Source organism: Malus domestica, chromosome 15, assembly GCF_042453785.1.
Source record: "Malus domestica chromosome 15, GDT2T_hap1".
Lineage (NCBI taxonomy): Eukaryota > Viridiplantae > Streptophyta > Magnoliopsida > Rosales > Rosaceae > Malus > Malus domestica.
Window position 1 is genome coordinate 14,878,497 of NC_091675.1, and position 13,609 is coordinate 14,892,105.

General features: G+C 37.9%; 3 protein-coding genes across 5 annotated transcripts; all 3 read left to right on the forward strand.

The window, feature by feature from the left end:
• The first annotated feature begins 269 nt into the window (after positions 1–269).
• On the forward strand, positions 270–3,276 carry LOC103400582 (nudix hydrolase 20, chloroplastic-like). Of its 2 annotated transcripts, none has more exons than XM_029093671.2 (9): positions 270–742; positions 855–919; positions 996–1,185; positions 1,313–1,393; positions 1,830–1,955; positions 2,281–2,360; positions 2,439–2,554; positions 2,743–2,863; positions 3,032–3,276. In XM_029093671.2, the coding sequence occupies exons 1-9, from the start codon at positions 455–457 to the stop codon at positions 3,084–3,086; spliced, it is 1,122 nt and encodes a 373-aa protein (XP_028949504.1). In that variant the 5' UTR covers positions 270–454; the 3' UTR covers positions 3,087–3,276. The 2 variants fall into 2 exon arrangements, with proteins under 2 accessions (XP_028949504.1, XP_028949503.1); XM_029093670.2 differs by having other exon boundaries at positions 3,037–3,276.
• A 227-nt stretch (positions 3,277–3,503) lies between these two features.
• LOC108169284 (3-hydroxyisobutyryl-CoA hydrolase-like protein 3, mitochondrial) lies at positions 3,504–5,207 on the forward strand. 2 transcript variants are annotated; one of them, XR_011576411.1, is made up of 5 exons: positions 3,537–3,675; positions 3,934–4,063; positions 4,205–4,277; positions 4,548–4,674; positions 4,800–5,207. XR_011576411.1 is itself a non-coding variant. In XM_070814267.1 (4 exons), the coding sequence occupies exons 1-4, from the start codon at positions 3,612–3,614 to the stop codon at positions 4,611–4,613; spliced, it is 333 nt and encodes a 110-aa protein (XP_070670368.1). In that variant the 5' UTR covers positions 3,504–3,611; the 3' UTR covers positions 4,614–5,207. The 2 variants fall into 2 exon arrangements, 1 of the variants encoding a protein (XP_070670368.1); XM_070814267.1 differs by having other exon boundaries at positions 3,504–3,675; positions 4,548–5,207.
• Positions 5,208–6,319: 1,112 nt separating this feature from the next.
• LOC139191720 (uncharacterized) lies at positions 6,320–6,784 on the forward strand. Its single transcript, XM_070812719.1, has one exon. The coding sequence runs from the start codon at positions 6,320–6,322 to the stop codon at positions 6,782–6,784; it is 465 nt and encodes a 154-aa protein (XP_070668820.1).
• Positions 6,785–13,609: the final 6,825 nt, after the last annotated feature.

The following is a 13,609-nucleotide window of genomic DNA, read 5'->3' on the forward strand; positions in this document are numbered from 1 at the left end:
TTTTTTTTTACAAACGATCTTATCTACACTAAAGGAACGAGATTGATTTAGCCTCACAATAGGTTTAGCTTCACAATGAACTATCAATAATGTCTATGTGAGTCTTACCGGCCCCCGCAAGGATGGACTGGTGTGACGAACTCATCAACTAATCTTTTTTTTTTTAATTTTTTAAAGTCCGACCATGTGACGCTTCTAATCAAATATTCACATCTGATGTAGCGCGTTTGCTAGCTAAAGATTGACTGACCAAAATGTCGTAACCTTTTGTAAAGATTAATTGACCCAAATGTCTTAATTGGATGTAAAAGATAGTTTTCCATTGGACAACGTCGGTTTTTTTCTTTAAAAAGGAAACGAGTTGGTAGCTTCGCCCACTGGCCACGGTGGTGGTTGGATAACGTCGTTGAGTCCGTTGGTAATACTGTAAAATCAAGGAGTCGTACCCGCTCTCATGGCCTCCATCAGCGGCGGCAGTCTTCTCGTCGACTCTTTGGTCTCACGTTTCACTGCCAAAGCTTTTCGCGCGTTCCCCAACTCCCTCACGACGTCGCGTCCACTTCGATCCGCCCCCAAAGCTATTCACGAAATCCTCACTTCTCGCAGCGTATCTGTCTCTGCAGCCTCCGATGTCTTCACTTGGGACGACGTCGTCCGGATCTCCAAACCGGATGCCCTTCAGGACGACCCTTCAGATCTCAAAGGCTACTCTGACAAGATCAAAATCTGCAATCGCGGACTGGTAAGTTGCCCATTGCATTTTCTTAGCTGCCAAACAAACCTGATTGGTCGTTTTCATATCCAACCTCCCCCCGAAAAAAAAAAGATATAAATTTTATTGAAATATCTTGCAGGAATCTCAATCGGAGTTCATGCCGTTTGTGATTGAGGATCAAATTATTGGTTACATTCACAATGGGTAAGCTTAAATTCTGTGAATTCAAATACCCAATTCGATCAGATGCGTTGCTGAATAATTTTCCGAAATTATGCAGTTTTGCTGAGAAGTTACATAGTTTCAAGGACGTGTTTGTTTTCCCGCCAGAAAATTCAAATTCTGATGATGGTGGCGGCTCAATGACCTTGCATTCTTCACTGCGCACGGCGGAGGATAGGACGCGAGCGGTGGGAGATGTAATCAAAAGCTTAGGGGAAGAAGAACTGATTCCAGGTATAAGAAATGAGGTAATGATTTTGGTTGTACTGGCTGAAATGTGCTTATAATTTTAGAAAATTAGAAAAAAACACCCCGACGACTATACGTTTTTATAGTTGAGTTTAACTTTGGAATCGTTTTTATCTGGATGATCAGCTATACCCGGTGGCATCATCCTTTGGGGCACCCATATGTTTCTCTCTAGAACGTGCTGCTGCGCCTTATTTCGGAATAAAGGTTTGTTTTTGCTCTTTGCGTAGCCTTTTTACCTTGGTCTAGGTTCTAAATTAGGATCTTTTTTTTATGAATGGCTAGCAAGCCATTTTGGCCATACTGATCTGTATATGAATGGAACTTGTTCATTGGATTTATTGGTGCTATGCACCTAGCTAAGCCTATGGTTTGTTAATAGATTGGCATGGATATTCTGTAAAAAGATTTTGATGAGGTTTGGAAGGTGACCAGTTGTGTGGTATTGTATTTGTGGTTCGAGGAGAGGAATATAAAAGCTTTTGAAGGGTTAAAATTTTGGTGTTGGTGTTGAAGGATTAAGTAATCTGGTCGATTTTAAATGATCACATAGAAGCCAGCTGACTGTTTTGTTGTTGTTACATTTGGTTTACGTTCTATTTTCAATTTATTTTGAACTTATTTATCTATACTTTTGGAATAGGCTTATGGAGTGCAAATGAATGGCTATGTTGAAAAGGATGGCCAGAAGTTTCTATGGATAGGGAAGAGAAGCCAACAGAAATCCACTTATCCAGGGATGCTTGATCAGCTCGTTGCTGGGGGACTGGTTTGTAATGAGATTTCATCTTGATATGAGGAATTTAGTTTCTGTTCTTTCACTATTTAGGCTGTGAAAGGGAGGTTGCTTTTGGCAACTAGAATAACTTTCATTACATGACATGTTCTTGAAATTAGACCGCTCTGGTGCACTTTGATGTGAAATGTAGTTGGTGAAACTACAAGATTGAAAAGTTAAACTTGACCTGAGAACTTGCCGGATTTTATTGTTGTAATCTGAAGCAAAGTGTTCCTTTACAAAAATGATAAAGCTTGCATAATCCTTTCATCACTAAACCTAATATCTAGTTCGCACCAATTTTTGATAATTGCAGCCTCACGGGGTTGCATGTGGGGAAAATGTTGTAAAGGAATGTGAAGAGGAAGCCGGAATACCCAGGCCCATTTCCAGTGTGTAAGTTCTCTCTCTCGCTCTCTCTCTGTCTCGTACACTGATGGTGATGTTGATTTGAAAATGATCTCATGCATGCAGAGCTGTACCAGTTGGAGCTGTTTCTTATATGGACATTGATGGGTATAGATACAAAAGGGATGTTTTGTTTTGCTATGATTTAAAGCTTCCTGAGAGTTTCATGCCAAAGAATCAAGGTGAGACCTTTAGGGCTTAGCTTTTACAAATAGTAGTTGTAAACTATGCCTCGAGGTTTGCCCTTTTTCTCATCGTTTGATTTTGGATGATGAATTTTCGCCTGCCTTCATTCAAAACCATCCGCAATTTCCCCACTGGTTGAGACAACTTGAACAATGCTGCATACTAAACATTTGAGATTTGACAGATGGAGAGGTGGAGAGCTTCAAGTTGATTCCAGTGACTCATGTTGCAAACATCATACGGAGGACGCAATTTTTCAAGCCAAATTGCTCTCTCGTCATCATTGACTTCCTTTTTCGACACGGGTATTTCACTTTCACAGCTGACATTCTTACAATAAGTGATCCGTTACAAGAGAAACTCACACCTAGTGGATGCCACTATGGTGGTATCTCAAACCATTCATGCACGGCCAGGTATTTTAACTACTATGTGATGCCCTCATACGAATCTGATCACTGTTTTTTTATCAGTGCAGGTACATTAGGCCCGAGTCCTTCGGATACCTGGATCTGCTACAAAGTTTGAGGAGCGGCGATTGTTCTTAATTGTACATTTTTCTTCTTTGGTACTGCCTAAGTGTGTTTTTTTTTACTCTTCCCCAAAATTATCAAGAGCTAATGTTACAAACTAGGCAAATAAAGCAGCTATCTCCAAATGCAGCTGTTTCTTCTTCTCTGTGTCGCTCTTTAATTAAAATGAAATAATTGGCTTAAAATTTGCCTCGTGTTTTTTCTTCTTCTTCTCCGTCTCTTTTTTTTTCCTTTCCCTTTTGTCAACCGACTTGCATGCTTCTTCTTTGCCACATTCGTTCTTGTCCTTCAGAATTTCTTGAGGTGCCTGCAAAGACCGAAGACGGTTGCAATGACACGCCCTGATCCCGGTGTCATTTGGACACCAGGATGGACATGTGTTGGCCGACACCCGAGGGTGATGAAAGCGATCCTAACATGCCTATGCTAAGGACATGTAAACGCATGCAATTACATTGCGGATTTTTGAATTTTGTGTGTCTAACCTTGTAAAGATACATTTCGGAGAACTGCTCTTGCTATGCCAGAGAATGGAATTGGGTTTTCCCATATAGCGGCAAAGAGTCCAGGGGGAGGATCTGTAGGTATGCTTTTTCTATCCTCAGACGCAATTTCTTTCCTTTGACTGGAGCCTGCTGTTTTTCAAGCGTTGACATACTATAGTACGCACTACAATCAGAAGGTATATAAATCTAGATATTTTTACTCTAGTATTTCATTACTAAGGAGAAACCGTTTAGATTATAATTATATAAGGAGAATGGCCTATACAATTTCTCTGTTAGCTTCATGCATCAATTCTTAGTTCTGTAGTTTGTTTTAACAGTGTTATGTCTTTCTAGGTGCTTCTCTTGGACTGACTGGTAAAAGGATTTCAACAACATCGGATGCACTATATGTAGGTCTTGGGACACATTTTGTCCCATCTCAAACCTTAGGTTCTCTAAAGGAGGCCCTTTTGTCAACCAACTTGTATGTTTCTCTTCTTTCTGCCTTCGTTTTTCATTTCTTTTCCTTCATATATCTGATGCACTAGTGGGGTTTAATTTAGTTGGCATCATCCCATTGTCAAATACCCTTGTTGAGTTAAAAGCAACGCCATTGTTGATGCAGTTCGCAGGATCACATCAGGACATTGAAACAAATTTGGCGAAATTCAGTAGCAACCCAGATTCTGAACCCCAACGTAAGTCGCTGCTATCTCAAATAACTTCCAGCATTTGGTGCAAGTAAGTCAGTTGTTGAGACAATTGATGAACTTAAAAAGCAGCAGCAGAGTTCAGATGCTACTGGTAACTTTGTCAATGCCATTTGTTTATTGATAATGAAATGAAATCTCATGTACTCTTCTATTGAAAGTTTGTATGTCACTGTCGAGTATTTTTCTCTCAAATTGTGGTTTTCCTTTTTGTATTATTATTTTGTTGTTCTAGCCGATTCCTTGTTTTTATTGCAGTGGTGGAGTGGGCTAATGAAACTCTTCAAGGTCTTGGAAAGGTTGCTTCTTTTTCACTTTACTTGACACAAAATTATTTCTCCAAGTTGCATCTGCGCTTGGGAAAAATGAGAATCAATTATCCGCAGTGAGTGTGCAGTTTCTACCTTTTCGTTTCTTTCACCATGTGGCGGTCACATCCTTTTGATAGGTGTTGTGTTCTAGTAGCTCACAAATCTGAAACTAACATGTCCTGTACTTGGTCAATACCAGTTAACTGGTGTGATGAAAATTGAATATCGCGTTGCAATAAGATCGTCTTTGCAGAGTGATTTTGCTGAAGGTGTGCGGGCAGTTTTGGTGGACTAGGATCAGGTTTGTTAATTATGCTCAAGGTTCCTTGCTATATAAAGGCAGTAGAATGCAGCTTGAAAATAAGGATTATGCTCAAAAGTATAGATGTGTTGTAAAAAGTGGGTATGTTTGCCCACATGTGTATAGTAAAGTATCACATGTGTATAGTATAGACTCACAAGCTAAATAGTAATCATTTTGTAATTTTCCATTGAAGTGGCTCTATAAATAGAGCATTTCAATTGTTCAAAGTTAGAAGAGAACATCAAGAAGAGAAAAGGAAGAAATATAATACTCTCAGTATCCCTCATTTTCTGATATCGGCAATACTTTTGTCAGTGTGATATTTTGCACCACTTCGTCCTCGTTCTTACTAAAGGTTATTTATCTACTTTTGCCTATTTATAACACGTTATCAGTACGACTTTCTAATAATTTCTCATTTCCCTTCACCGAAAGAAAAAAAAAATGTTTCCTCTAAGGTTTTTACTGTTCTTCTTCTTCCTCTGCCTCAATTGCTGGATATACCCTTGCGAAGAACTATTTGGACCATGTTTACTTCTAGTTCTCAATCTAACAGTTACTTATATCTTTGATTTTTTGTTTGGTGTAACTCTTGACTATTAACTAAATGTTTATTTATGCAATCCAAGATGGTGCGGTATCATCGCCTATCTTGGACTGCAGATCTAATTTTACTGCAAATTTTAAGTGGAGCGGTATAATCGTCCACCCTATCCTGCATATTTAAATTTACCTGCTATTTAATTTTATCGCAATTTTAGGCAGTGTAGAATAATCACCCACTCTGCTCTGCATATTTAAATTTTATCGCAATTTTAGGTGGTGTGGAATAATCACCCACTCTGCTCTGCATATTTAAATTTTATCGCAATTTCAAATGGTGCGGTATAAACGTCCATCCTGCTTTGTATATTTAAATTTTATCGCAATTTCAGGTGGTGCGGTATAATCGTCCACCCTGCTTTGCATATTTAAATTTTATTGCAATTTTAGGTGGTGCGGTATTTAAATTTTATCGCAATTTCAGGTGGTGCGGTATAATCGTCCACCCTGCTTTGCATATTTAAATTTTGTGCGGTGTGGTATAATCGTCCACCCCGCTTTGCATATTTAAATTTTATTGCAATTTTAGATGGTGCGGTATAATCGTCCACCTTACTCTACATATTTAAATTTTCCTGCTGTTTTAAAGTAGTGCGGAATAATCGCCCATCTTATATTTGTTTCGATGAGAATGGTGCGGTACAATTGTCCTTCTCATTAATCATGTAAATCTCGAGCTTGAAGTTTCGAGTACTTAACATTTTGGCTTAAAGATCAAAATTTGTAAGAACCAGAAGTTCTAACAATATATTCCTCCAGAACACATATTATTGCAAGTTCTTACACATCTTATTTTTCTTTCAGAAAAGAAAATGGCAAACTTGGCAAAGTTTGATTTTGCTGCCCTGGACATTACTGGAAAGAATTACCTTATCTGGGTACTGGATAACAAGATCCATCTGGAAGCAGCGAATCTTGGAGATACCATCAGGGAAGAGAGCAGCTCATCTTCTCAAGATCGGGCAAATGCCATGATTTTTATTCGTTGTCATCTTAATAAGGCACTAAAGAGGGAGTACTTAACGGTTGAAGATCCGTTAGCCTTCTGGAAGGCCTTGGGAAACAGATACAATCACCAGACAACGGTGATTCTTCTAAGAGCTCGTTATGACTGGACTCACCTAAGGATCCAGGATTTCAAGTCAGTGGCTGAGTACAATTCGTCGTTGTTCAGAATTACCTCTCAGATAAAGCTCTGTGGGGATACTATTACTGAGGAGATGTTATTGGAAAAGAATTTCAGCACATTTCATGCCTCTAACATGCTCCTGCAATAGCAGTATAGAGCGTGAGGCTTCATTGAATACAACCAGCTGATATCTGTGCTCCTGGTAGCTAAACAGAACAATAAGCTCCTGATGAAAAACCATAATTCCCGACCTACTGGATCAACATCGTTCCCAGAAGTGAATGCTGCTTCCCTTGAAAGGAATACCATATCCTCCCGTGGCAATAATTACAAATGATGACGTGGCCACAAGCAAGGCCGGTGGAAAGGGAAAGGCAAGAACCATGGTGTCTAGTTTTACAACCAGGTTCCAAGGCATAATTTAGGCCCGAGCTTTAAAAATGCAAATCGCCATAAAGGAAAAGCTAATATGAACACTCCTAGAAATCCTAAAGGAGGTTGCCATAGGTGTGGTGGCAACGAACATTGGGCGCGTACTTGTCGCACCCCAAAGCATCTGGTGGAACTGTATCAAACCTCTTTCAAGGAGAAGGGTGTCGAGATCAATTTCTTCGACCAGGCTCAACCAATGGAAACACCTAATCCAATGACCAATTTATCAGGACAGTTAAATACAACCCACCTGAATGCTACAGACTTTATTAATGAAAGAGGGAATGAAGTTTATGGGTCTAATTGAATTATTTATGTTTAATGTACTCTTGTTATTTGTGCTTGTGGTTTAATGCTCGCATTTTCAATTCAATAAAAGTAGTATTCCAGTATGAATAAACTGCTTTTTCTTTACTCAGAGAACATGGATAAAAATTATGGTTATTCTCAAAACAAGAGCAATGGCGGAGACTTTTGTCTTGCAGACAGCGTAACCCACCTGGATGCTACAGACTTTATTAATGAAAGAGGGAATGAAGTTTATGGGTCCGATTGAATTATTTATGTTTAATGTACTCTTGTTATTTGTACTTGTGGTTTAATGCTCGCATTTTCAATTTAATAAAAGTAGTATTCCATTATGAATAAACTGCTTTTTCTTTACTCAGAGAACATGGATAAAAATTATGGTTATTCTCAAAACAAGAGCAATGGCGGAGACTTTTGTCTTGCAGACAGCGCAACCACGCATTCAATACTTTGAGATCGAATTTCTCGAATTTGGTACTTGCAAAAGTACAATATCAGGTCAATCAGATGTAATTAAAGGCTCAGGAAAAGCCCAGATTATGTTACCAAATGGAACAATATTATCCATAAAGAATGCATTATATGCTACTTGATCCATTCAAAATTTGTTGAGTTTAAAGACATACGTCTAAATGAATACCACATTGAAACGAAAAGTGTAGAAAATGTGGAATATTTATGCATTACCTCCAATGATACCCATAAGTGTATATTGGAGAAGTTGCATGGTTTATCTAGTGGATTGTATTATACATACATAAAGACAGGTGAGGCATATACTGTCATGAACTAGAAGTTCATTGATTCAAAGGTTTATATGCTTTGGCATGATCGTTTAGGTCATCCAGGATCTACCATGATGTGTAGAATCATTACCAACTTTAATGGACATCCATTATTGAGCAGACATATTGATGTCTCAAATGATAACCCTTGCAAGGCTTGTTCCCTAGGGAAGTTAGTAATTAGACTATCACAACTAAAGGTTGATGATGAATCCCCATCATTTTTGTAAAGAATTCAAGGGGATATTTGTGGTCCTATTCAACCACCTTGTGGACCATTTCGATATTTTATGGTTTTGGTTGATGCATCTACCTGATGGTCACATGCTTGCCTATTGTCTACTCGAAATGTAGCTTTTGCGAGACTTCTTGCTCAGATAATTAAGTTGCGAGCACAGTTCCCAGATCATCCCATTAAGTCCATTTGACTTGATAACGCTGGTGAATTTACGTCTCAAACCTTTGATGATTACTGCATGGCACTGGGTATTGATGTTGAACATCATGTTCCTTATGTCCATACCCAAAATGGTTTAGCAGAGTCATTTATCAAGCGGCTTCAATTAATAGCCCGCACTCTGCTCATGAAAACGAAATTGCTAGTCTCTACATAGGGACATGTCATCTTACATGTAGCATCATTGGTTCGACTGAGACCTATAGCCAACCACTAATACTCATCAATACAACTCGTGTTTGGACATCAGCCAAATATTTCACATTTACGAGTTTTTGGTTGTGCTGTTTATGTGCCTATTGCACAGCCACAACGAACTAAAATGGGACATCAGCGCAGACTGGGAATTTATGTGGGTTTTGATTCACCATCTATCATTAGATATTTGGAACCTTTGACTAGTGATATGTTTATAGCTCGTTTTGCTAATTGTCATTTTGATGAGATAGTTTTCCAGTCGTTAGGGGGATAAAAGACCGTTCCAGAAGAACGGCAAGAGCTGACATGGGTTATTCCCACCTTATCTTATTTTGATCCACGAAGCACTCAATGTGAAAATGAAGTGAAAATGATCGTTCATCTTCAAGGTATTGCTAATCAAATATCAGATCCATTTAATGATGCTTCGAAAGTGACACAGTCACATATACCAGCTGCAAACGCACCATCAAGGATTGATGTCCTTGTTGGATAAAATAAAGTGGCAGCGAATGATTCATCTAGTGCATGACTGAAGCGTGGTAGACCCCCAGGTTCAAAAGATTCAGCCACTCGAAAGAGAAAGATGAGGGCACAATTGAGCCCAAATGATATCATTCAAGAAAAGAAATTGAATGATAAATCCACAATTTATGATTCTGTACTTCTAGAAAAAGAAAATGTCATTGATGAGACACATGTCCCTGAAGAGACAGAAGTACATGAAAGCAAAGAAATATCCATAAATTATGCATGTACTAATGAATTGTGGGATCGAAATGAAATAATCATCGACGACATCTTTGCATTTGCAATAGCCACTGAAATTATATTAAGGGATGATTAAGCATCGCTCTGTTGATGAATGCAGACAGAGACAAGATTGGCCTAAGTGGAAAGATGCAATCCAGGCAGAATTAAATTTCTTGGAAACACGAAGTGTTTTTGGACCAGTAGTCTAAACCCCACCTGGTGTGAACCCTGTAGGTTACAAATAGGTATTCACAAGGAAACGCAACAAGAAAAACGAGATTGCAAGATATAAAGCACGACTCGTTACACAAGATTTTTTACAAAGACCTGGAATTGATTATGAAGAGACATACTCTCCTGTAATGGACGCAATTACGTTCTGTTACTTAATAAGTTTGGTGATTTCAGAAAAACTTGACATGCGACTTATGGATGTCATCACCGCGTATTTATATAGAGAATTAGATACTGACATATATATGAAAGTCCCAGAAAGACTTAAGTTGCCTGGAGCAACTAACAAACCACGAGGTATATTCTTAATCAAATTAAGGCGATCACTGTATGGGCTGAAACAATCTGGGCGAATGTGGTATAATCGTCTCAGTGAATATTTGATTAAAGAAGGATATGTCAACAATGTCATCTGCCCTTGTGTGTTCATTTAGAAATCAAATAATGGATTTGCTATAGTGGCAGTATACGTCGATGATATGAACTTAGTTGGAACCCCTGAAGAGCTCAACAAAACTACTGACTATTTGAAAAGCGAATTTGAAATGAAAGACCTTGGAAAAACCAAATATTGTCTCGGCCTGCAGATCGAGCATTGTGTTAATGGAATTTTGGTCCATCAATTAGCTTATATTGAAAAAATACTGAAGCGATTTGGCATGGACAAGGCTTATCCACTTAGCACCCCAATGGTCGTTCGTTCTTTGGACATTAAGAAAGATCCATTCCGTCCAAAAGAAGATGATGAACTAGTCCTTGGTCTAGAAGTACCATATTTGAGCGCAATAGGTGCTTTATTGTATTTAGCACAATGCATTAGATCAGATATAGCTTTTTCAGTTAACTTGTTAGCTAGGTACAGCTATGCTCTAACAATTTGTCATTGGAAGGGAGTCAAAGATGTTCAACAATTTGTCATTGGAAGGGAGTCAAAGATGTTCTACGATACCTTCGTGGGACAACATATATGGGTCTTTTCTACTCAAACAAGCCCACAAATGAATAAATCTTTGTTGGATACGCAGATGCTGGTTTTCTCTCCGATCCATATAAAGCCCACTCACAAAATGGATATGTGTTCACTAATGGAGATACTGCAATTTCATGGTGATCAACGAAGCAAACGCTAGTTGCTACATCTTCCAATCACTCGGAAATAATTGCTTTACATGAAGCAAGTCGTGAATGTTCTTGGTTAAGATCAATGATCCATCACATTCGGAATTCATGTGGTCTATCTTCAAAGACAGACACTCCAACTGTCATCCATGAAGATAATGCAGCTTATGTCGCCCAGATGAAGGAATGATTCATCAAAGGTGATAAGACTAAACACATATCTCCAAGATTTTTCAGTGCACATAAACTTCAGAAGGGTAAAGTTATTGAAGTCAGACAAATTTGTTCCAATGAAAATTTAGCAGACTTGTTCACCAAATCTCTACCAAAGTGCACATTTCAGAAGTTAGTGTAAGGAATCGGATTACGTCGGCTTACAAATTTGAAGAATGCGGAATCAGGGGGAGATACAATTCAGAGGGAGCATCCATGATACATGCATGTTATACTTTTTTTCCTTCGATTAGGATTTTTCCCACTGGGTTTTTCCTATCAAGGTTTTAACGAGGCAACATAAGCATGCTCAACACCATCCAGATAAAGTTGTACTATTTTTCCTTTGCTATGATTTTTTTCCCTCTGGGTTTTTCCAAGCAAGGTTTTAATAAGGCAACTGATGTTGATATGTGGGCATCTAAGGGGAAGTGTTGTAAAAAGTGGGTATGTTTGCCCACATGTGTATAGTAATGTGTATAGTAAAGTATCACATGTATATAGTATAGACTCACAAACTAAATAGTAATCATTTTGTAATTTTCCATTGAAGTGGCTCTATAAATAGAGCACTTCAATTGTTCAAAGTTAGAGGAGAACATCAAGAAGAGAAAATGAAGAAATATAATACTCTCAGTATCCCTCATTTTCTAATATCTGCAATACTTTTGTCAGTGTGATATTTTGCACCACTTCGTCCTCGTTCTTACCAAAGGTTATTTCTCTACTTTTGCCTATTTATAACAACATGTTAGTTTAATTTTACGTTTCGAGACATATTTTTCCATTTCGTTTTTTGTGGCTTTCATTTGTGAGCCACTAAGGCCCACATTTGTCCCCTTGTTCCCCATATTACCCCTTCCCACTCTTCACTCTCTCCCTCCCGTGACTCCCTCTCCCTTAACTCTTTCTCTCTCCGAGCTCAACACGCACATGTTAATGTATATAATTCAACAACACACACACAACAATAGCAGCAACTTTCCCACCACCATCTCTCATCCTCTCTCTGAACCCCACGAGCCATAATCAAGGGAAATTGGTAGATTGTGTTTTGGAGTACGTCTGGTGTAATTTTGAGTAGTTTTGGTAACCTTTGGACGCAGAATACCTTGGGAAAACCTTCCCCAATTTTCCGACAAAAAGATCTCACTTTACAAGTGTTTTTTCAGCCACCTGCAGTCACCATTTGGCATCTAAACAGGTATAATCTTGTTCTAATCTTCGCTAGCTTTGTTTTGATATGTTAGAGCATCTCCAAATGAGATGTCAAATTTTAAACATAAATTTTGAATTTGACAGCTTACGTGACACTTTGACATTTTTAAAGTTTTGCTCTTAAACTAGTATTTTATTACACTATTTTCTTTTCATAATTTCTATTATATTTTAAAATTTTCATCACCGGATTATATCTATCCGGATACTGGGGATGAACTAAAAACAAAGATAAAACATGAGTTATTTTGGTTGCGGTTCTTGGTCATCTCGATTGTTAGATTGAAACCTTATAGTTCTAAAATTTTTTATCAAAATCTTTTGACTTTGTACACCTCAACATTTTAGTATTTATTATAATTTCATGTCAATTATTTTTTGTATTTTAAATTAAAAATTGTTGATTGAGTCCAACATTTAAAACACCTCATTGTCTTCTTGTTTTTTTTATTTGAAAATGACTCCAATTAACAACATTTAAGGGATTAAATCAAATAATTAATGTAACTCATATCTCACGGATTTAAAGGATTTAAATCCAATATCAAATCTAAAAAATTATGAAATTTAAAATTTCCAAAATTTATTGGATCATAGATCTACAAATCTTACATATTATGAGACTTAAAAAAAATGTCTACAATAAAAAATAGTGCCCATATTTCTGCAAATTTATTATGGGTACATATACAAAAACAATGACACACCTTGACTGGAGTCGAGACGTGCTGATCGTCACGTGGGAGTGATGTAGCCAAGTGCGCAACAGAAGTGATACTAATAAAAGAAATGTGAAAAAATAAAAACCGAAACTAAACTTATTTAACTAGAGATACTATGTAAGTGTGTGAAAGTGATCAAATATAAGATACACCTATATTAGAGCATAGGTAAAACGAAAGTGCAGTTGAACTAAGGTGCTAGGCCCCAACCCGCCGTCCGACTAGTGGCTAGCGTCTTTTAGAATCTTGACACAAATCAAAATGTTCAAGGCCTGCATTCCTCTGCTCTGCTTCTTTCGTTTTTAATTCGGGTCTCGTGTTTGAGTTGATTCCACCAAACACTGCTCTTTCCTTTAGAGAGTATTCAGAGAAGCTCCTTGACAAATATTACCACCTGAAAACATAAATGATAAACCCCTGCGTATTTGGTAGATCTAATTACAATGTAGTACCTAAACTAAACCGATGGAAGTTTCTCCACTAGCACGATTCATTTCTTGTTGGCAGATTTGTTCTTCCATCACTTTCTTATT